Here is a 24,312-nt window from a genome sequence, read left to right on the forward strand (position 1 = left end):
TAACAAGGAAACACAGCCATGGATTGTGCATTCTCAGTCGATCATGGAGCAGCAGATGGTTAAAAGGAGCCTCTCGGATGCTCTTCAGGCAGCATATCCTTGCTAAGTGATTATTTGGATTATTAATGTCCCACTGTAGCACCTAGTGATGATCTGAAAGCAGCTTTATGGGCTGTGACTTTTGTGGTTATGAGCACTAGAGACTCATGGAATTAATAATGATTTAATTGTTATTGCTTGAACATTGATTAAACTTGTTTAAGGACTTTTAAGGGATTCTGTCATTGAGCTTGACTAGTTTATTGGTGTGAGGCTGAACCTCAGAATGAAACTCTGGGGATAAACTGCTCTGTTCCTGTCTGCTCTTGGAGTGGTGAATCCTTTGTGCCTCAGTTTCCTTTTTATGTGCAACTTGCCTGTGCTTTGTAAATGTTAGCTTTGACAGGGTGTGGGTAGAGATCACCTTATCTTAATTGTATTGTTTGCATATAATATTACACAGTGACTGTGCAGGCCTTTGTCAGTGGCCACCAGCCAGGCTGAGGTTTGCCAGGGGTGTGAGAGAATTCCCAGAGTGGGAACTGGGTGCCCTGTGTTGCTGGCTCTATTTGGAAATCCTAGTTGAAGTCATTTGCAGCTAAATCACACATGGAAAAACTCTTCTTTTCCCAGGAGAGTTTTTATTCATTCATGTTTGCTGCTAGTAGAGTTCATGTTACAGTGGGAAACCACGATTCCTGACCTCTGAGTTGAATACATGTTTTAAAAATAGTGATGGGACAGAAGAAGGAAGAATAAATAAACTTCTCTTTAAGGGCTTGCTCAAACCAAATCGATGTGCTGCAAATTACAGCACCACACTTTGAGAAATGATTGAATCAAATTGTTTTTCTGGGGCTTGTGTCAAGAAAATTGTACATTGTTTATGGCAGTTGTAGAGTAATTCTGTGTTTTTCATCTCCACCTAAGAAAACAAGAATTATTTTGAAGAAGCAGCAGGTTATTTTTGGATTTACTTTAAAAGAGAGCTGTTGATGATAAATAGCTTCCACAAGACTCACAGGTCCATCAGTGCAACAGAACTGATAGAGGAGTGAAGCAAAACAAATATTTACAGAGAAGGTTTATTTTGGGTGGAGGTTGGGTATGTAATATTTGAGTTATTTAGATGTGATAAGCTTGATGTGAACACTGAGGAAGAATGAAATGTCCTTAAGAATGATCATTATGTAAGAAAAGAACTGCAGCTGGTTTACTCCCTGTCTGTGCTAAAGGGAATAGACCTCTACAGATGTTAACAGCCTGATGCTGAGTGGTATTGAGGGATTTTGGGGGCTGTTTTTGGTTTTTATATGGCATGCTGTGGAGCAGTGAGAGATCTGAGATGTGATTTTTGCCAAGGGCCCCCAAGATGAGCTGTGGTGGAGGCCGAGGGAGCTGGGCTGGCTCAGCCAGAACAGAGGTTTGGCAGGACCAGCAGCAGCCCCTGTGCCTTTCCAAGGTGCTTTCCAAGGAGAGTGACGCAGGCTCCTCACCAGAGTGCATGGCTGGGGCATGAGAGGCTGCAGGCTGGAGCTGAAACAAGAGGTTCAGCTGTGGGTGTGAGGGGGGCATCCACAGAGGCTCTGCAGCCTTGGGGATCTTCAGGGTCCTACTGGGAAATGTCCTGAGCAAGCTGCTCTGATCTCATAGCTGTTCCTGCTCTCAGGAGGAGGCTGAATTAGAAGTCTTCCAAGCTTCTTGTGGCCTATTTTCCAGTGATCCTGTGTATTTGCCATGTGTGGTGATAGCTGGTTGCTTGATTTGAAGCAAGGACTCTGATGGGGTGACAGGAGAGGTTTTCTTATTGCATGATCAGTGTCACTAAGAGGTTTCTGCCATGTACAGCAATACATTTCCATAGCTTTGAACTGTGCACAACTTTTATAGTAGTTTCAGAGGTCCCCTGTGAGACCTGACACCCTCACAAAACTCAAAAATTCTTTATATGAACTTGAAGAACCCATGAAGGAGCCACCCTGAGAGCAGCTCACACTGGTGAGCTGTTTCTCATTGAAGTTGCTCCACAGAAATTTGGTGTGTGAGATGTAACACCACTAACACACAGTTCACATCATCCATTCTAAAAAAAGAAGCTGAAAGAGCTTTGCCAGGTCTGCTGGACACATTCACATCTTGAATGACCTTCTTGCATCTGCTGAGAACTTCCATGGTGTTTTGCTTCCTCACCTGCAAGCAGCTGCAGCTGGGTGATGGTGGTACTGTTCAGTTTTAATCTCCTGAAGTATTAAGTGAAAATCTTTCTGCCATATCAAGTGGATTTGGTCAGACCTGAGCAGCAGTATGAGATTCCTACTGAAAGAAAATAGCTCAGGGATTAATCTGCAGCTGAACATAGGTTTTGTAGCCCATGGGGTGAGACAGGGAGGGAAGGGCTGGTAACAATGGGATGTGAATTAAAGCCCTTATTCAGCTTTTGCTGGAAAGAGCACAGCAAATCCCAGTGATTCTCTGGGTTGTCCCTTAGCCCTGTGGGTACAGTGTGCAGCATTCAGCTGTTCTGCTAGTCAGGAGAATGGAAGGCTCTTGCCTTTTCTTTCCTGTCCCATTGATGCATGTCTGTAAACCCACATGCTGTGAGATTATTTTTGAGGGGCCAACGTTTCATCAAACTGACAATTGCAAATTCTGTGTACAGGTTTTCACTACAGTGAAGAGAAACAGAATTTCCCTGAACGTGTTTTGGATGCTGGTTATCTTGTGCTTTTTAATGGAAAGGGGTATCAATGGTCACATAGGAATTATTTGAAAAGCCATCATTTACTTGTCAGCTGTTGATTTAAAACGTTGTGATTTGATGAGCAGATAAGTTTTCTATAGTAGGATAGGAAAGTGCCACTTTTCCAAATTAAATAAATCATAATTCATTGTCTTCAGGTCAGTGGATTTCTGTGGATTTTCACTGGGTGGAATACAGCCTTTAAAGAACAACGTCACCTAACTTTTTTCTCCTCAGCTTTGCCACTCAGAAGTCAGTCCCCCATCACAAAGAATTGCAGATTTGGCCATTTCCACATGGAAGCTTTGCTCTATACAGTTCAGGGCTTGCTTATCCACAGAGGCATTTTCCCCACAGCTGATGTGACACTGACAGCACAAAATGAGACTTTGCTTTTGATACACATTCACAGCATTTAATACAGACAGCATTTAAAATGTCTTTAGGGTCTCAGTACTACTGATCAAAAAATGTTTCATCTGAATCAGCTTATTAAAATCAATAAGGCTCTTCACACACTTAAACTAAATTATTTGTCAAGTTCTTCTCAAAAAGGGGGAAACTTGTCTCCAAGTCACTGGATGAAGGCTGTTGGAGATGCCATTGTTATAGAATTGCTGCCCATTTAAAAAATGCTACTGATGTTTTCTCTGAGAGCCTTTACTTTCTACAGAAAAAACTAATCCAGCAAAAGCATGACTGCTGCCAGTGTAATATGCTGCCTTTGTTGTTTAGGACATCTTTAAAAGGTCTTTCAGTGTAGATTCACTACAGTTTTTCCCATTTTACAGATACTGTGAACAAGGACACTGAACCCAAAGATCCATTTCCCATTCCAAGAAAGATTATGGCTGAACCAGACTACATAGATGATGACAATCCTGAATTAATTAGACCTCAGAAATTAATTAATCCTGTGAAGTCATCCCGGAATCATCAAGATCTCCATCGAGAGCTGCTTATGAATCAGAAAAGGTAAGAGTCTAAAAATCACTTTTGCCACTCTCCCACCCCAAACACACAACTGGAATTTTAGTTTCATCAAAATGAAGCTAAGTCCCCAGCAGGCACTTTTTTTTGGGTCAGGTCTTGTAAATTGAAAGACTCTGATTCTTAACCATGGCATTTATTTCTGTTTGAGTTTCAGTGCAAAAGCTTGCCTTAGAAGGCTTCTCATTTTGTTTTTGTAAATACTCAGAGGGTCAGTTTTGAGAGGAAGCAGTTCAGTTCTCCTCTGTTACATTTCATATGAGTTACTTGGCCACTGTAATTTATCTTGTACTCTTAATGTTATCAAATATTTGACAAAATTTTGCTGTTAAGCGTTGGATGATAAAATCTGTGAGCTTTCACCAGTGCACTGAGTTTATGAGGCCATTTCTCTTAAATCAGAGAAATCATAGTTTATTTCACATGCAACTGTTCTCCACTTATTTGATCTGTCTTACAATGCAGTGTGATAGTCTGGGGCCTGCTCTGCTGCTGCACAAGTGTTTCTTTGTGTGTTTTGCAAATGCTGCCTGCCCCTCTCTGGGATGGGATGCACAGCTGTTGCTCTGTATATTGCTTTTAGAGATGTAAACAACCATGTCTTCATTTCATCAACTTCAGAGACACAAGCACCTGGCCCAGAAATAGCTGAAGTTCTGTTAATAAATCTCTTCAGCAACAGAGAAGTCACTTAGAAAGCACATTAAGAAAATAGCCACCAGACCACCTGGTGGAGGAAAAGGCAGAAAATCTGTTGATGCTGCTTTGTTTAAACCAACAGAAACCAACTATGATATCAGTTGGTGATTTGTTGCATTGAAGACACCCAAAATGGACTTTACAAAGGCAAAATGTGGGGATCTATAAAATAGAAGTGGAATAACTGTATTTCAGAGTGCATTTGGGCAGAAAGCTGGTGGTAGCAGCCAATCTGACTTTTTGAGACCTAGGACTTTGATAAAGAAGAGTAAAAACCCATGAATTTGGCTACTCCAGCACAAGTGGATTTGTGTATTTGGCAGGAAGAGTCACATTATGGCAGTTTTTCTCTCTCTTTTTTTTTTTTTAATCCTTTAGCACTGTAATATTTTGAGGGGAGAATGGGTCTTTTTATATGTAGTAGCAAAATCCTCACATATGCTGGGCTTAGAGACTTAATTCTAAATGAATTGCATACACAATATAGCATTTCTTTAGTGATGAAGAAGGAAAGATATTTTACAGAATGCCAACTGAATTGGAAGAAACTGGCCTAAATAGGTGTTTGTCCTATTTTTTGTTAATGGGATTAAACATCAAAGTCAGTTCCTGGCACCAAGGAGTTTATAGTCATTGAAAGAGAAATAGTTGAAGTTTCCTGATGATCTTAATCTAGAGGATGTGGAGGCTGCAATAAATTAGGACTATTTTTTTTTTTCTTTTAAGTTTATGAAAGCATAAAGCACTTTAAAATAGTATGGAGTTCTTTTCTTCTAGGAAAATATCCTATTACACAGAAAAGTTGTGCAGACCTCAATACCCTCTCTTCTCTTATTGTAATTTTGATTAGCTGCAGCTGGTAATTTTAGATTCTTATTTATTGCTGCAGAAATAAATACTGTGAGGATTTTCACCAGCAGAAAAATTGGTATCCTTTAGAGGAGGGTTAGTCTTCTGTGCTTTGTGTCACTGTAGGAGCTCTGATTGGAGGCTTTTCAGTAATGTAGATATTAGGCTCTGTTCTGCTTTGTTACAGCAAATTTTCAAGTGTAAGGAGGACTTTCAGTGCTCTTATAGAAGTCTGCTTAACATGCTGCTTATTTTGTTGCAAAGACTCAGTGCAGACATCAGCAGCTTCACTTTTTGGACCCATCAGCTCTGAACAGCCAGAAAGTTGGAAGATGTTAGTACTGGTCCAGTCATTCTCCACTGTGAGGAGTGTCTGTCAGGTCTAGAAGTGATGTAGTTATTTACTTGCAGAAAGGGTAATTGTAATGGAGGGGAAAAAAAGGGATTCAGGTGGTGCTACCTCAAGGCATTGGTCACTTAAATTGTTTTTCCTTATTAGGAGTAAACCTCAGCTCTGCAGAATATTGGTGCTGTCCCTTCCAGAGGTTTTAGCCCTGTCAGCTCTCACTTGTGTTGTAACACACTTTGCTTGCTGTATATCAAAGCCTTAGGATTTGTGATTTAACCAGAACAGTCACCAGGAGGGGATACAAGACCCCAGTTAGTCCAGTACCCACCAGTTTGTTGCTTTTCCTTTTTACCTAACAGTGGAAACAGGATCGACTTTATAGCTCTGTTACAGAGCTGCCACCCCCACCTGGTTGGACTGAGGGGTTTATTTTCTTGTAGCTTTTGTGTGTTCCCTTTGTTACAGCACATCTGAACCAGTCAGTGCCTGTGCTTTGTTATGGTGCATCCTCAGTGAGAAAAGCAGCAACAGTGATGTTACTTAGCAGCTGCTCCCTGGTTTGTGGCTGTTTTGGCTCCTGATTGCCAGTGTGGGAGCTTCCACTGACTCTGCTCTCACCAATCCAGTAGTAGTAGTCGTAGTGGTAGTGAAGAATGACTCCAGTTTTTCCTGCCTGACTTCAGTTTTATGTGCTAAAATGTAATTAAAATAGCATGAAACATAAAATATGAGCACAGCCTTGTAGCTTCTGTTGCACTCAGGCCATGAGATCTATTATGTGAAATAGGGAACAGCATTTGGTGTTGCTAAATATTTGATTTTGCTGTCAGGGTATCTACAGGGAGAGAGTGTTGCATAATATATGGAGTAATTCCTAGATGCCACCATAAAATGGCATTTTAATGTTTTATTGGACATGCTGTCAGATATGCATATTAATGAATAATTAGGAAACCACAGATGTATAGCAAGTAGGAAGGATAAAAATACTCTTCCTGAAAGCTTATTCAGGTTATTGAATTTCTTAAAGTTGAAATAAAAAATGGTTGATGTTAAACTTAACGCTGGATGCTTTCACATAATTGTCTTCCCAGGAAAGACAACAATAACAAAGACAAATTTCAGATCTCCCTGCTCTGCTGTAAGTGATGCTAATACCTGAATAACAGGGAGAGCTTTGAATCTTATAACAAATTTTGAAACCATCACAGCGTAACAGAGATAAAAGAAACAGCTGAAGTCACAAAAATAAGTAGAAGTGAGTATCCTTGTGTGTGCCTGTATAAATAATGTCATGCATCTTCCCAAGGAGGGAGCTTTCTCATTCCAGAGTAGCTGGCTTGGAAAGCAATTTGTGCTGAACAGGCTCAAAACATTCAGTTCATGTAGCACCTAAAGGCTTCTCAGAGGGGGAATCCTCCAGGCTTTGTCTGGTCTCCAAGGTGATGGCAACTTTTTTATTCTGGATTTTTGTTGTCTTAGGCTCTTTGTGATGTAGCCTGGGAGCTCTGACTGGAAATAGCTTCACAACCAGGCATGGGTAAAGCTGTCTGTCACATTTTCAAGGCAAGGAGAGAATCCATGATTTCCAGGAGCAGTGTGACAGACCACTTTTTAGTTTTGTCCGTGCAGACTTCTGTGAACAGAATAGCCTGCACAGGGCTGTCTGAACCCAGTCCTTCGGAGTTATCAGGCACCAAGCAAATTCTTCTTGTCCAAAATTTGTTTCTAGTTCTGATAATGTCTTCATTTGTGATGGTTTTTTCAGTCCATTCTTCTGGAATCAAGATAATACACTGAAGGCTAAAGATGAAAGTTAATGAAGGATACAGGAGAAATGCTACCATGCACATTCAAGGGAAATGTCTTAAAGGCTTAAATTCTAGCTTAGGGTGCTGGTTAGAAATCAGGCAAATGTCTGCATGTTTTTTTTTTTTTTTAATTTATTTATTTATATCCCAATAGGCATTTATTTATATCTAAATAGGCAACTACTTGATTTTAGTAAAGCTGCCTGCAATTCTGTGTGAATTCCAGCTAATTGAAATGGATCTCTCTTTTCTCCCCCCTCATGTAACTTGCAGGGGTCTTGCACCTCAGAACAAACCAGAGCTACAGAAGGTGATGGAGAAAAGGAAACGAGATCAGGTTATTAAACAACAGAAAGAAGAGGAAGCCCAGAAGAAGAAGTCAGACCTGGAAATAGAATTACTGAAACGGCAGCAGAAACTGGAGCAGGTAAGATAAGGAATTACAGACATTTACACATCTGCATCTGAGCTACTCACCTGAGGCTCCCTTTCTAGACAGAAAAGAAGCAGCAGCCAATTTTTGTCATATTTTCCCTGGTTAAATTCAGGTATCTCTTAGGATAAATCAAATCATGCTCTTTAATTACCTGTTGTCACTTACTGTACAGGAACTGCTTATGGGGTCTGCCTTTGGTCAAATGAATCCTGCTTCAGCCAGCAGGAATGTGTGTGGAGCACTGATGAAACTGTGGTGTTTTACTCAATTTTTGTATGATCCACTAAAAATGGCTATTATGCTGTAGTACCTCAAAATTACATTTAATTAATCAAAACCAATTGATTCTCTTGGGTTATGTAAGAAACTAGATATTTTTTAAAATATCTTATGTTGTCTTAAAATGTGTGAGCCCATTGGTGTTAAGTGAAAGAAAAAGTCCTCCAGCCCTGTGCATGGAGCTGATGTGGAGTTGGAGTTCCTTGTGGTGAAGCTTTTTGCCAGGCACAGGATGAGCCAAATGTCTCTGTGGCTCTGGAAGCACTTCATGTGCCTGAGAGAAAATATTCCTACAGTGAAACAGCTCATCAGAGAAGTCACTGTGCATCGAGCAATTTTAAAATAAATTAATGCTATAAATAAGTGCTTTAAAACAGTACCTCCTGTGTTTCTCAAAAGAAATCAATTAAGCCAAATAATTGCTGTTAAAAATTACATGTAATCCAATCATTATAGGTTTTAGGGTTTTATTATAGGTTGAGGTTTTTTTGTTTTAATTAGGTTTAGAAATATTTTTGGAGAAAGCTATTGTATTTTTAAGTGTATCATCCTGTCATTTTTCTTATTTCTCTTAAGGGCCCAGCTTGTGGGAAGATATGATTTGAAACTGAGCCATCCAACATAGATTATGTAGATCAGAAAATTCTGTTAGAAGAGGAAAAGCCTGCCCATGCAAACAGTGCTGTGACTTCATAAACATCACAGGAATGGCATTAATTGACAACATGACTCATGGGGGGACATTGTTCTGATTTATAGAAACAAGGCATGTCCCTTGTCAGTGAGCCAGAGACAAAGCAGAGATTATTAAGGTGTGCTGTACGTGGTCCCCATTAATCAGGGAGACCTTGGTCTGATGAAAAAGGGAAAAAAAAAAAGCTCATTTCAGGTACTTTTGTTAGTTTTCTAAAGGGTTTTTTCTCCCTTTCTGCCAACTGATCTGCCTTCCCTAAGGATGGGTAAGCAATCCATATTCTGTGAGCACTGCAGAGCCTTCTCACACAGAGCATTTCCATTCCTCACATGGAAATTTCATGTGTCTGCATGGGCAGGAGCTCCAGCTTGGTTAAAAAAGGCAGTAAATGGCCTCTCAGAAATGAATGGCTTAGGGCCAATGAAGATTTTTGGATTTTTATTGCTTTTTGTGATAGACAAACCAGATACTCTTAAAGAGGCTCAAGTTAGATACAGAACTTCATAGCTAAACTTTCAGAAATCAGTTCTGCAGGTGTGCTCAGTAGTAGCTGTTCACGTGTTCTCCCACGAGGCACATTCTTCCTTGTTCTGTTGTAAAAGCCAGAGAAGGGAATTACTGTTGTTTCTTTAATGAAGATGTCCAAGAATTTTTTAAAAAATGCTTCATCTTGTTCTTGTACTGGGCTTGCAGAGTTTTTGTCTGTCTGGCAAAGGTGGACATCTGGAACAAGCTAGAGCCAAGGATTTGAAAAGATTTATTGTTTATGAGAACAGATACTCCCAAAGAAAAGCAATTTTATCTTTTCCATGAGACAAAGAAAGGAAGCAATTTAAAGAGTTTGGCATGGTCAGTTATTGAAACCTTTCGTTTTTTGTCTTCTATTTCAATGATGTGTTTTCTAAACTTTTTTTAACATGTGATTCCCTTTTAAGCTGGAACTGGAGAAGCAGAAGATACAGGAAGAGCAGGAAAACGCTCCTGAATTTGTCAAAGTCAAGGGCAACTTGAGGAGGACGGTCCAGGAAGCAACAGAAGCACCAGACTCCTAGAGCCAGAGCCTGCTTAGACTTCCAGCTTTCCTGCAGAGAGAGGCTTTTGCAAGTTGTCTCACATTTGCCCCTCAAGAGGCAAAATAACAGCATCAGCTGACACTTACTGAAGACGAGATTTTTAATTCCTGGGACGTGTGGATTAAAAAGACAATATCGTAAACAGATCGATTGCCAAATACAGTCCTGAGATCAATGGATAAGGAGTGTCTTTGTCAGTTCAGTGTCATGGACCAGGCTGACATGCTTTCTCAGAGATTTTAACCAGGGATATAGAGAAACTCCTTCAGTGTTGCACTGCTTTAACTCTTGTGATCCTCGTTTAGTGGAGATACACAGATTATATTTTGCTTTAAAACAGAAAAAAAGTCCTCCTTTTATATCAAGCTTTGCTAAGCAGGTAGATGTCCTCCATCTAGACTACAGCTTGTGTATATCCCACAATAATGTGTGTTTAGTTGGAATTTTTATTAAATCTAGGAGAATATGAGGTGTGCTGGTTACTGCTGCCCATCCCCACTAGGATAGGTAGGTGTGGGCAAGATGAGAATGCTTAAAATTCACCAGCAGTGAAAAGTTAAGCAGCCTTAAAGCCCATTTCTTGCTGTTTGGCATGTAGAATTTGGGCTATGAAAGAATGAAAATGTGATGATCCTTTCACAGGGAGACTCCAGAGACTGATTTGTCTCTGTCTGGAAAGTTACACTGTTGTGTACAGGTCTGTGAAGTGCTACCTGTGAATTTACCTCTCAAAGCAAAATTATCTGTCTTCTACTTCTCATGTTTTGAAATCCTGCTTACTTTGGTGTTGTGGCCTTTATCCTCCAAGGACATGCTGAACAGAGTACAGTGTTAACACATCACTTGGTAGTGTTTGAACTCATTTGCTGGAACTGATCTACCATCAGTTCCTACTCTGCTTGCAGACACATTGCTGTTTCCGCAGTAGAGAAGTGTTTAAACCAGACCAAACCAATTGCTGAAATCTACTGAAATGGATTTTTTTACCCTAAAGTGAGGCATAAAATGAAATTCATTTTATCCCATCCTTCATTCAGCCTCAAGAAGGAAGTTTGTTACCATTGAGACTTTGGGTCCAATTCTGTCATCTTCTGCCTTTCCACAAGTTGCCCCTGTGATTTGCCATTACATAAAATATTGCTTAGCTTGCACAGGGATGACAGAATCTGATCCTTCATGCTTATGACTACTAGTTACCCAGGAAAGCCTGGGATGAGGAGTGGGGAACAGATTGCTCATGTAGGATTATAGAATTGGATTCTTACCTGGTGTGATTGGGTGCAGATGTATCTTCACAATGTGGGGACAAACCCTGATCTTCCTTGCTCAGAGCAGTCCTAGCTCTCACTGAAACTGTGTTCATACATACCTGCTGAGGATCTAATCCCTAGCCTTTGCCTTAGGATGCTAAACACAACAATTTCTACTTTGTAATTACATTGGACATAACTGTTTGAGAACACTTTTTATTAATATCAGCAGTGGCATGTTTGTATTGTAAAGGTGTGGTGGAGGGTTGTTTGCTTGGTTTTTATAGTTCCTTTTGCCTTTCCTATAAGTATTGGACATTTTAAATACAATTTCAGATTAGCACTGGGGACAATACACTCACAATTAGAAATGTTTCCTAGACACAGACTTTAATTTGTTAAGATACAGGCATTTTTTGTGAGGACATAATCAGATTGAGGGTAAATTGAATTGTGATAAGCATATTGCCATTGATTTAGACTTGCAGTGTGACTCACGCCTAGAGGATTAAACGTGAAGATGGTCTAACACTGTTCAGATTATGGACATACAAAAGACAAAGGCCAAATGTAAGACTCTTCCATGTATTATCTCAACAAAGGAGCACCCTGAATGCTGCAGGTACTTCCCTCTCTTCTTCCCTTCTCCTGGCAAGAGAGGATCTTTTCTGGCAATACATCATTCCAACGCTTGCACTGATTCTGTGTTGAGACATGCACTATGTCTGACACTTCCACACCCCACTCACGTTTCATCTTAGCTGTTCCCAGCCTACCAAACATCCTGCCTCTTGCTTCCAGCTCCACATTAACCTTCTGCTCAGTATGGAGAAGTCTACAAGTGAGTGAGGAAACCTTCCTCTGGTTTGAGCAGACCACTTGGTGTTAGCCATTTCCCCTTGGTGACCATGGCAATCCTCCCACACATTTACAGTGAAATGGAATCAGTGGCACTGGGAGTGGTGGGGGACAAGGACCCCCTGTGTGGCTTCAGTGGCTGTGCTGGATCAGGCCCTCAAGACTAAGGGCAGCCTGCTTTCACCCCCAGGTTAGCCCGTGATTCAGGGCAGAGTTTCTCTTTCTGAAGCACAGGAGGCCAGAAAACTCCCTTGTACATACAGCATGAAGTGGTTTTATTTTTGTTTTTCATTGGAATTAACTCTCTGTGTGAACAGAACATCAACGTGTGTGTTAGAACATCTTTGAGTCCTGCTAGTCCTAGGAACCCCAGCCACCTTCATATCAATTTTGACAGGAAAAAGCTTGATTTGAAGTCAGGATTGAACAACCCTTCAATGGGTGGCCAGTCAGTCACACCACAAGTGTCCTGTGCAGCTACTCAAGTAAGAAACTGCTTGCAGTGAGCATAAGCAATTCCTGCTCTGCCCTTCAGCTCTGTGGGTTTTGAAGCAATCCAGTGAATCCTTCAGTGATCTGAAAATTGCTCACTTACCACTTTGTACTTTTTTAAAAACTCTTGCTTTTTGATAGTATAGTAGTAAATTTTTTAGCATTTTTGTGGCTTTAACATTCTGTTAATATCTGCACTTGTTTGAGTGTACATATATAAATATATATAAATATAAAAAGGGAGCCTTAATGGATTTGTTTTCATAATTTAATATTTTTTGTATTTGCTCTTGTATAATTGTTTTTAACTAAAGGTATTACAAGAATGAGGGTGGATTACTTAGAACCAAAGCTATGCTTAATAAAATCTACTACATGCTTGGTGTATGTGGTGGTGTCTGTCATATCCTGCCAAAAACAAAACTTTGGGGGCTGCACTGAGATATCCAGATTGTTTCACATTCTGCAGTGTGGGGGGAAATATCAAGATCATGATGATTCTTGGTTCCTTAAAACCCTGCATCCCTCTTTATGTGTGCAAAAGTTGACAGAAAGACTTTGCTGTGTCTCTGAACAGTGTTATCCTTCAAATAAATGAGATGCAGGAAATTTTTAACAGGACTGTGCAGCTGTTCAGGTGATGCAAGGTGAGGCAGAGCATGAAGGAAAACTTCTGATGGGAGACAAGTAATTGTGGAAATCATTCCCTGTCAATCCTTGGAATTATCAGCATTGCAATAGCTCCATTTCAAATGGGAGTGAGAAGAGAGTAACAAGCCTGGTCCTCATTCAAGTCCTACAATGCTCCTTTTAATTTAGCCAGTGCTCCAAGGTGTGGTTCCAGTAGGAAAGACTTGGGCATGAGAAAGAAGGTGCAGGCACAAAGGATTTGCTGGGTTAGGGTCAGACAGCTCAGTGCAAAGAGCAAAATCCTGTGCCAACAGCAGAGAGGGAAGGGGGCAGGGGATGGACAGGGCTGAAGAGCTGTGTGCCATCAGCTCTGCACAAAGCTCACACTGGGGAGCCCTGTGAGCTGGGCAGGTGACAGTGGAGGGGGAGCTGAGAGGAGCATGGGGTGAAATGAGGTGGGGGAGGAGGAGAGCAGTGAATTCAGAACAGATGTCAGGAAATGGTTTTTTCCTTCAGAAAGTGCTCAGCATGTGGAATGGGTCCTGGCAGCTCTGCTGATGCAATGGTGCTGGAGCCGCTCCCGGAGCTCTCAGATGAGGGGGAGGTAAAAGAGAACAGAGTTAATAAGGGGTGAGTTCCTGTGGCCTGCTGGAGACACTGCCCTGTGCTCTCCTTCCTCAAGTGTAGCCAAATGTGTTCTGAATTATCCTTCAATATTTCACTCCAGCTCCACAAGGAAAATGGTGAAGACACGTGACCTGCTTTTGTAGCTTGTCCAGAATTAAAAATGATCCTCCTTTTGTCTGCTTTTTTGGACTGCATTGAGCTGATAGGTTCTAGCATGTGGCTTTGCAAGCACCAATCCACTGGGGGCTTTGCCTGTGCTCCTGTGGCCATGGGCAGATGGGTTGTGCCATGCCATAGCTGTGTGGAAAGAAGCACCTCGAGGTCCCTTAGCTGCTCTTAGAGGGTCTGTGGGTAGTGTCTGTGACCTGAAGTGCCTGGTGGCACTTGCAGTGACCAGTTAAGAAAATAACTGGAGACCAAAGAGCTGCTGCTGTGCAATTTCCATAGGATCAGAACTGATGTTTATAGAGGGAAGAATGGGAGGGCAAGTTGAGTTCTCAAGGCTTTGCAATAGGAAGAGCACAAACACTTGAGATTTGAGGAGGGGAAATACAAGATGCTTTTTCCCTCCCCCTGCCAGTTTAAACCGTTTGAAATCTTCCATCTGTCAGAGTAAAGGTTTGTTGTGCTGCTGTCAATATTAAGGATGATTCTCCTCAATGGATGTTGTGGAAACTGTGGCCACAGGAAGTGTTTGGTGATGGTAACAGAGCACAGATGTCCTCACTGTCACTCCAGTGCTTGTGTTCCACAGATTTTGCATTGCTTCAGACCTAGGGGAGGGCTGCACTGGGTCTCTCCCATGGCCTGCAGTGCCTCTCTGAGCTTAGCAGGGACTGCTTCTGTTCTCTGGGCTGATTTTGCTGAACTCAAGTACCTGCATTTGAGCTAATCATCCACTTTTCCTTGCTATCAGAGCAGAGCAATCAGCCCTGTGGAGTGTGTTGCCTTCCTTTGACTGTGCAGGAGCCCACAGTGCCTGACTGGCAGGGAACACTGTCTACCTTGCAAGCATTCTGAAGCCAGGAATTCAAATGCCACCTCCAAACCACCCCTCTCTTTTTCATGGAGTTTTGTGCCCCAGGACCGATCAGGCACTGGATGCCTTCAGTAGATTTGGCCCTTCATGTCTGTGTGGTTCATCACTGACCAGCAGGAGGGGAGGTGGCATCTCCACAATGCTGTGAGGGAAGGAGGAGGATGGGAAGCACCTCCCACAGTCAGAATCACCCACTGCTACAGCCACAGTACTTAATTATCTAAGTAATCATTTTGGAAATTAACTTCCATTATGCACCCAAGTCTAATCTCTCAGTTGGACAGCACGAGCAGTTTAACACAGATTGAAGGTGGCACATGGAAACTTCAGCCTGATTAGATGGGAAGGAGAAACATGTTTCTTTCCCCCTCTTCAACTATTCGGAAACAAACCTTTAATAATGCAATCGAAATGCCAGGTCTACTTTATTGTGCTCAAAACTTAAGAGTACCCAGAAAGCCTGAGCCCCTGAGTGGGGTTCATTTAAGGTAAGTGTTGCTTGGTACAGAAAGGCAAAGGGAGCTGCCTGTGGAGTCAGGACATGGCAACCCAGCCCATCTGAAATGGTCTCCCTGAAGGAGGGATTGTGTCCATCTGGTTATCTGCCCTTTCACTCTTCCTTTGGTAAATGAAGCCTAAAAGATTCTCTGATGAAAAGCTGATGAGGATTTTGCTTTCATCAGTAGCAGGAGAAAAAGAGAGAGACCCCTTAAATTTACATTGTTAAACGTGAAACATCCTTCATCACTGTGGTTGTGGGTCATAAGGGGTGATTTCTCTAATGTACAATTTGAGCTCTTGTCTTCATCCAGCTTTGTTTTGGTGCTAATCCTTTCAGTGAATTCTGCTCCATACAATTTCAGGGAACCACCTTCATGAGCTGAGCTCAGCAACAAAGTGGATTTGGGGAATTTGCTAAGCCCAGTGGGCCCCAAACATCACAACCTCTGGTTTGTTGGGGAAATTTTACTCTCACTTCTAGTACTGATAGAATTAACTTCTTAAATACCAAGGAGTAAATTCTCTTCAAACAAAGATCTTGCAATTTTTATAATTTTCTTGTTGCAAGGGAGTTGCAGGAGTACCAGGAACTCTATTCCCTGTGTATTAGGAAATTGTTATGATAACCAGACAAGAGGTGAGCTGCAAACTTGCTACAGGCCCCTCTGCAGTTAAAGCCACTCAGTCATGCTGGAAAGCAAGGTTGCTGTCTGGGGAGGAAAAAGGAGGAACAGACAGTGGGAAGGCAAGAGCCTGAGTGATGAAGGTTTCCACCTTGTAGTCAAGGTTAAACAGCAGTTCTGAGGATGCTGCACTCAGCCTGCATCTGTGTTCACATCTAATGTACCCTGTGCCTTTTTATTTCCCCTGAAGTCTCATTGTGTTTTTCATTCCTTTCCTATTGTCTCCTTTCACCCCAAGCTCTTCCTGCCTATTCAGGCCTCCTTGCCTTTGGATTATTTCCCAGGGCTGGTTTGTAATGAAAGGCATTTAATTAACAAAGAATCCTTGGGATGGATCCTGAAATGGGTGTTTGAAGCTGACTGCTGCAGCTTGGAGGGAAACCCAGCCTGAGCCCTTGGTTTGTGGGGAGTGGAGATGGGAAATACTGGGTATGCAGGGACCAGGAGCAGGTGGGGATAAAAACTCTGACAGATCATAAATGAGAAACTAATAAAGACATCTCAAAGCTTGTATCTCAGAGCCCTACTCAAAAAGGACCATGATGACAAAAACCCTACGAGGGTGAAAAGGAGAGTGCCAAAAGTTTGTTCCTTGATTCCATCTCCACTGCCCCTGACCTGGAGAGACCCCAGCAGGAATGCTGCATCCAGCCCTGGGGTCCCAGCACCAGGAGGACATGGAGCTGTCACAGTGGGTGCAGACAAGACCACAAAGATGATCTGAGGGCAGGAGGTTTTCTCCTCATTCTCTCCTAGGAAGACAGGCTGAGAGAGCTGGGTTTGTTCAGCCTGGAGAAAACTCTGAGGAAAACTCATTGTGGCCTTCCAGTACCTGAAGGGATCCTACAAAATTGAGGGGGAGCAACTTTCTATGTGGGCAGACAGTCACAGGACAAGGGGGGATGGTTTTAAACTAAAAGAGGAGAGACTTAGGTTAGATGTTGGAAGTTCCTTATTCACAGGGTGGTGAATCACTAGAACAGGTTGCCCAGAGAAGCTGTGGATGCTCCATCCCTGAAAGTGTTTGAGGCCAGGTTGGATGGAGCCCTGAGCAGCCTGGTCTAGGGGTGCATCCCTGTCTGTGGCAGGGGGTTGGAAATACATGATCAATAAATTCCCTTCCAACCCAAGCCATTCTGTGATTAGCAAGAAGCCCAAAATACATAGAAGCAATGTGAGGGCAAACTCACCTTGCCCTCCTTAAAGCCATGAAAAGCCTCTTGGAAGGATTTGCTGTGCAGGCGTTTCCTTGCCCGGGTCCTGAGGCCGCTGCCGGGATGAGCAGGGATGCTCGGGGATGCTCAGGGATGCTCAGGGATGCTCGGGATGCTCAGGGATGCTTGGGATGCTCAGGGATGCTCAGGGATGCTCGGGGATGCTCTGGGATGCTCGGGGATGCTCGGGATGCTCGGGATGCTCGGGGATGCTCGGGATGCTCGGGATGCTCGGGGATGCTCGGGATGCTCGGGGATGCTTGGGATGCCAGGGCAGGATGCTCGGGGATGCTCGGGGATGCTTGGGGATGCTCGGGATGCCAGGGCAGGATGCTCAGGAATGCTCGGGATGCTCGGGGATGCTCGGGATGCTCGGGGATGCTCAAGGATGCTCAGGGATGTTCGGGGATGCTCGGGATGCTCGGGATGCTCGGGGATGCTCGGGATGCTCGGGATGCCAGGGCAGGATGCTCGGGGATGCTCGGGGATGCTTGGGGATGCTTGGGATGCCAGGGCAGGATGCTCAGGAATGCTCGGGATGCTCGGGGATGCTCGGGATGCTCAGGGATGCTCGGGGATGCTCATGGATGCTCAGGGATGCTCGGGGATGCTTGGGATGCCAGGGCAGGATGCTCGGGGATGCTCGGGGATGCTCCCGCAGCCCCCGCTCAACTCCCACCGCCTGCTGCCCTCTCCTGGGCAAAGCAGGGATCCAGGGCTTGCCTTTCCTTCCCTCCAGAGCTTTCCTCTAAAAACACGGCAGCGCTGAGCTGTCGAGACCGATGACTGCTGCTTCCTCGGGGAAATGCGTTATTATTTCGTGATTTTTCTGTGCAAATGTCATCAACATTTCCGCTAAGACATCGTTGATTTTCCGCATTTAAAAGCCTTGACTGAGTGTGTTTCAAGAGTTCAGGAGCTGGATTCACAGAGGGGTGTTTGGTGTCCTGTGCTAAAGCTTGAGGGTCCACCATGGAGAGATCTCTGGTGGCTCCTGTGGAGTCTCTGGGGCTATCCACAGGCAGGTCCCTGAAGAGATCCCAGGTGTTCTCAGCACAGGTTGGAGATGTGATAAGCCCAAATGTGCCAGGGTTGTGTTTGGAGCAGCCTTCTCCAGCAGCTGCTCCTTTGCTTTATGTGGTGACAGCCACCACTGCTGCAGTCTGGGGTCCTGCAGAGGATTCACCTCCTGCTGCAATCCCATCAGCAATCCCATCCCTGTGCCATCCCCCTGTGCTCCCTTCCACTGCCTGCACCACCAGCAGGGTGTTCATCCTGCTGTCACCCCAGAGAGCACTGATGTGCCCTCTGTGGCCTGGCAGCCCTTCCCAGCAGCAGGGACAGCCCAGCCAGAGCCTCCCCCTGCCCCAGGGAAGGAGCAATGGGACCATGAGAATGCAGGTGGGGAGAATCCCCCATTCCCACACATCCCACTCATCTGCCTGCGTTTGCCATGCTGGTTTCCATACCTACAACTTCTCTCTCTGTACCCATTCAAACTTTCTCTTTGCTTTCTAAAAATGTTCCCCATCCTCAGCTCCATCCTCACTGGCAGCAGGCTCCTCCTGTTGCTATAACAACGAGCAGCAGCCCAGCCAAATCAGCCAGACCCTGCCACATTTCCCTGCCTGCATCCAAATCATCCCCCTAGGTGTGAACACACTCTCTCCTTCCTCGAGCCTTTGCCATCTGCCTGCAAGGGGGAGATTGCTCCCTTTGGAGCCCTCTGCACCCCCCATGTGCCTCCTTTCCCCTCTGTGCATGGTTTGCAGCCCCCCCAGCTGGGTCCACACATGTGAGCTGGGCCACACTGACTGTCCCACACACCCTCTGAGATAAAACACCACCCTTGTGCCTCATAAACCCCATGTGCAGATTAAATTGTGAATGGGAATGGGGAGATTTGCTTGAAATACAGAAAATATGTGCCCAGGGTTGTATCCTGGTGTCTTGGTTCGGAAAGATAGGAGTCTTTCCTTGAAGTATGTGTTGGACTCGATGATCTTAAAGGTCTCTTCCAACCTAAAAAATTCTGTGATTCTGTGAGTCTGCTAAGGAAGGCAGGAGCCTCCCCTGAAATGGAGAATGTGAACCTTCCTCACCCTTCTGAATTGCTATAAATTTTAAATTAAGGGGCTCTCAGGCAAAAATATGGGAGCAGAAATAACAGTTTTTTAATAGGAAAAAGAAAAAAAAATAAAAGGATAAAATAAACAATGCAGTACACTAGAACAACACTGACAGAGTCAGAACCCAGCCTGACACCCTGTGGGTCAGGGTGTTGGTGGCAGTCCCATTGGAAATGTGGCTGCAGCCTTCCTGCAGTGTCAGGGGTGGTTCTGTTGGAGCAAGGGGCATCTGTAGAGAAGGATGTATTCTTCCTCTGAAGATCCAGTGGGAGAAGAGGCAGCTGCTGTTCCTCTGGGAAATCCCATGGAGAAAGCCATGCTGGTGTCCAAAAACCTCTGGATTATATCTGGGTAGGAATGCTTGGCTCCTCCCTCTGGGCGGAGCATCTCACAATGGGATCTTATAGTTCTTATCAGCCATGCAGTGACATTCAATAGTCTGTTATCAGCAGAGGTCCCCTCCCGAGGGAGGTGTGAATGTGGTCACTCAAAGAGAGAGATAAGGCAAACTGCCCACTTGACAAAGGTAATCTGCCATACAGGTGGGAATGGAAAACATCTTGCATTGCAATCTTCAACACGTGGCTGGTCTGAAAGCTGGAAGGTGTGTCTAGCACAAAGGTTCAGGGAAAAGAATTTTTTTCCTGGAGTCTCAGGGTGTCTCTGCCCTGTGGCCTAAGCCACGCATCCAACCCAGGCAGTACCACTGGTGCTGTGTAAAGCCTCTCTGTCACTGCAAGGGTGCTGTAGGCACAGCTTGCTGATCCTGCAGACAGCAGGGAAACAAGCCCTGCCACCCCTGAGGTGCTTGAGGGCCCTCCTAGCAGACATCCATGGTGGCTTTTCCACCCTTGATCATGAGCTCCATTTAAAACTGATTTCTCCCAGCCTGTCTGGGCTGGCAGCAGCAGAATGGAAGGTGCAGGTGGAAATGGTGAGTTCCTCTCTGTCACTGAGACTGTGGTGCTGGGAAGGATGAGAGTTTGACAAGAAAGTCTCACAGATGTGTGTGCTTACCAGAAAGATTTTTAAATGTAGAGTCTGATGAAGGAATAGAGATAGAAGCAAGTTTTGATATAGAAGAAAAGAATTGCTGAGCCAGCCTTACTGGATAACCAAGGAGGCAAAGGGTGTGTTAGTTAGAAGGGGTTTTTATGACTTTGAGCAAAGGATAAACCCACCCCAAAAAAGATGTTTTTATCAAACAGAAAGATATCACAGGCAAACAAGTCAGCAAAGTTGCAAGTAGAAAAAAGGTCTCAGAATTTTCCACTGCAAGAAAACTGAAAAACAACTTCTAGCTTAAACTGTAATGTACTAACTTTTAGTGATTGAAGAGCAGTAACATGAATATGGTAATTACAGTAGTTATGACAGGCTAGAGATAAAAGTTAAGGTATAGATTGGTTCTACTGTATTAAGATGCTCAGCAAAGGAAAGGATATAATGCAATGTAACCAAATCCAAAGGGTCTGGAGCTGACAGCTGTAGGCACAGCTCTGTCACCCGCTATTACAGTGACCTGAGGAGGTCACTGGGGTGAGAGAAGTGGAGAATCTTGTTTGATGATCAGAAGGCTGGATTTATTGATATATGACATATAATAAATTATTACTATACTAAAAAGAATAAGAAGAGAAGTTGCAGAGCTACTAAGCTAAGAATAGAATAGCCAAGAATGCATAACAAAGTTCTGTGTCCAGGGAATCTGTCCCCGAGGTGCTCCTGTGATTGGCCCCCAATTGTAAACACGGAACATGATCCAATCACAGGAGCACCTGCTACATTTCACAGCAGCCAATAACAATTGTTTACATTCTTCTTCTGGGGCCTTTGCTTCCCAGAAGATGCACAAATCCCAAAGAAAGGATTTCTATGAAAAAATGTCTGCGACAACCCGCAACCCTGGACTGCTGTAACCCCTTGGATGGAATAAACTGCATTTTGGAGAGCCCCGGAGTCCTGCCTCATTTAGGCTCTTACAGTGCAGCACAAGGCTCCTCATCCTGAGCTGCATCTCTGCTGCCCTTTTCTTGGGCCAGCTGCTGTCCCAGGGCTCACCACAAGGATTTCTTAACTCCCTGATAAAAAAAAAAACAAAACCTAGGACAGCCTCATGAGATGATGCCAGACTGGAGGGACACCAAGAACCACCCTCGAGTGCTGTGCCCTCAGCTCAGGAAGGGCCTTGAGGGGCTGGAGAGTGCCCAGAGAGGGGCAATGGGGCTGGGGAAGGGGCTGGAGCACAAGGCTGAGGAGGAGCAGCTGAGGGGGTGGAGGATGAAGAAAAGGAGGCTCAAGGAGGGATTCTATCACTACAATTTATTAGGTAATAGCCAGGTGGGGGTCGGGCTCTTCTTCCAGGTGTAGAACAGGAGGAAATGGCCTCAAGTTGCACCAGGGGAGGCTCAGATCAGACATTAGGAAAAATTTCTTCACTAGAAGGGTTTGCCAGCATTGGAACAAGCTGCCCAGGGAGTCACCATCCCTGGAGGCATTGAAAGGATTTGTAGATGGGACATGGTTTCCTGGTGGACTTGTCCATGGGTTAACATTTGGATTCAATGATGTTAAAGGTCCTTTCCAGCCTGAATGATCCTATATCCTCTGCCTCTTCTCACCTCAGGACAGCTCGAGCTGTTGCTTTACCTGTAACATTTTCCATTTTCCATTTTCCATTCCTAGGCTGGAGGCCAGGGGAACTCTGGGGTTTTCCCAATATGTATTAAACAGTGCTGCCTCCTCTAGTGAGTGGGCTGGCGAGACTGAGGGACTGTTTTTCTCCAACATTTTTTGTTTGCCAAGCAAGGTACATGGCCAAAGAGTGCTGGGAGCTTGTTCCCTAAAAGTACCTTTGTGTGCAGTTTTAAATTCTCCAGCCCCTTGGCATTTATATCTCACCCTCACTGACTGGAGTGAAATCACTTCAAACCCAGGAAATTGGAAAGCTCTTCAGAATACTTATGGCAATTTCTGCTCTTTTTAGCAGTGAACTGTTTTTGCACTCTTGGCTGCAGCTGGAACTACATATCTGCTACTGTTAATTTTGGGAGCTTTTGTGGCCTCAACAGCAATATAAATTTACTTCTTTATATATGGAGCATTTGACTAAAAACCTGTTCTTTCAGTTCATCTTGGACTTCTGGGTTCAAGAGCTCCCTTACTCTAGAGCTATGGAGCTCTTCTTTTTTAAAATTACTTTTAGGTGCAAAATGTTTTTGGCTGGGTGTCCAGATGGGCTTTTCACACAACCTGGTTTTGATAATTGGGAAAAGGCTCCAGAAGACAAATCTGAGCTGCTACTGCCACTCTTCCATCAGGAGGAGACACACATATGTTCTTCCTGTGGCCCCAGGGGACAGTGCCCCTTTGTGCTGAGCTTTCCACCCTCCCAGGAAGCAGTGAGGAAATCTTTAATGAAGCTGGTGAATGTTGTGGGTTCTCTTAGCAAAGAGAGGTTTGCTCCAATAAGTGGAGACTCCCAGCTGCCCTTTTTTTGCCTGTACTCTGTGCAGGCTCAACTGGAACCTCCACAGCAGGCCCAGATGTTCTTGTGTGGCTGTGGTGGTGTTTGTGGGTCCCCAGGATGAGGGAAGAGATGAGAACCTTGACTCCATGTTTCAGAAGGCTCATTCATTATTTTATGATATATATTATATTAAAAGAAAATTATATACTAAAACTATACTAAAGAAAGAGAAAGGAGACATCAGAAAGCCAGAAAGGAATAATAATAAAATCTTGTGATTGACCAGAGAGTCTGACACAGCTGACTGTGATTGGTCATCAAATAAAAACAACCACATGACCCCAATCAAAGATGCACCTGCCACATTCCACAGCAGCAGATAATCATTGTTCACATTTCGTTTCTGAGGCCTCTCAGCTTCTCAGGAGATAAAATCCTGGCAAAAGGATTTTTCACAAAATATGTCTGTGACACATGGCCGCATTTCTCTTCACAGAGAAAAGCAAGGCACAGCTTCCCGAGGATATTTCTGGGAATTGCAGCAAGGAACCTCAGAGAAAGAACAAACAATTCTTATCTCATTTACTGCTCCTCTTGTTGTGCTCACGTGGAATGTGTTCTGGAGATTGTTTTTACCCAAGGTGACCAATTGCATCCACGTGTGTGTGTTGGGACTCTCAGCAGAGTGTCATGAGATTTGGTTGAGTGCTTGTGCATTTTCAGTTTAGATGTAATGTAATGTAGTGTAATATAACATAGAATAATATAGTATAATAAAGTAATTAATTAGCCTTCTGATATTTTGGAGTCCTCCTCATCATTCTCCCCAGACACTGGGGTTGTCCTGTGATACAATATTCTTATCCTCACCTTGGCTGAGGACCCTGCTGCTTCCCAGCCCAATCTCCACCTCCAGTGGTGCCTTCCTCAGCGTGGAGAGGCTCCAGAGACAGGGACAGGAGCAGCTGCCCAGCAGTGACATGGCATGCCCACAGCCCTTGACCCAAGCTGACTTATCCAGAGAAATCGAAGAAATTCCAGTAGCAGATCACCTTGGTACCAGAGATCCTGCATCCCCTATTTTCTCCAGGGAAAGCATCACTCTTTCATTGATCCCACCCAAATAGGAATGGGTGAGGGATCCTGGCTTTCCACTCTCAGGGCTCTAGCTGGTCAGAATGATCCCAAGATACATCAGAAAGTTTCTTTTCCCAGCCCAGCGCTTGAAGAAGGAGTCAGAGCTCTTCATTTCTCAGTCTCAAGGTTGTTTATTGTATCTTATCTATAAAATTCTTTTTTCTGTCCAGCCGAGATCTGCTCAGCAGGACAGACAGAGGCACTCTGACTGCCCCCAGGGCAGTGTTATCTTTTTATACTAAAACTGCATATACAATATTTACCATAACTTCCCAATACTGATCACCTATGTTAGACAGTGAGCTTCTACTCTAAACCAATCGC

The 24,312-nt window shown here is 44.0% G+C and overlaps 1 protein-coding gene across 1 annotated transcript in view; it reads left to right on the forward strand.

Annotated features, from left to right (window-relative positions):
- The window catches only part of FAM107B (family with sequence similarity 107 member B), a 61,665-nt gene extending 48,733 nt beyond the window's left edge, over nucleotides 1-12,932 (forward strand). Inside the window, exons 2-4 of the mRNA XM_058804874.1 lie at nucleotides 3,571-3,754; nucleotides 7,751-7,904; nucleotides 9,822-12,932. Of these exons, the coding sequence (XP_058660857.1) occupies nucleotides 3,627-3,754; nucleotides 7,751-7,904; nucleotides 9,822-9,938 (399 nt within the window). The 5' untranslated portion in view covers nucleotides 3,571-3,626 and the 3' untranslated portion in view covers nucleotides 9,939-12,932. The remainder of the gene's footprint in view (nucleotides 1-3,570; nucleotides 3,755-7,750; nucleotides 7,905-9,821) is intronic.
- Nucleotides 12,933-24,312: the final 11,380 nt, after the last annotated feature.

Source organism: Ammospiza caudacuta, chromosome 5, assembly GCF_027887145.1.
Source record: "Ammospiza caudacuta isolate bAmmCau1 chromosome 5, bAmmCau1.pri, whole genome shotgun sequence".
Classification (NCBI taxonomy): Eukaryota; Metazoa; Chordata; class Aves; order Passeriformes; family Passerellidae; genus Ammospiza; species Ammospiza caudacuta.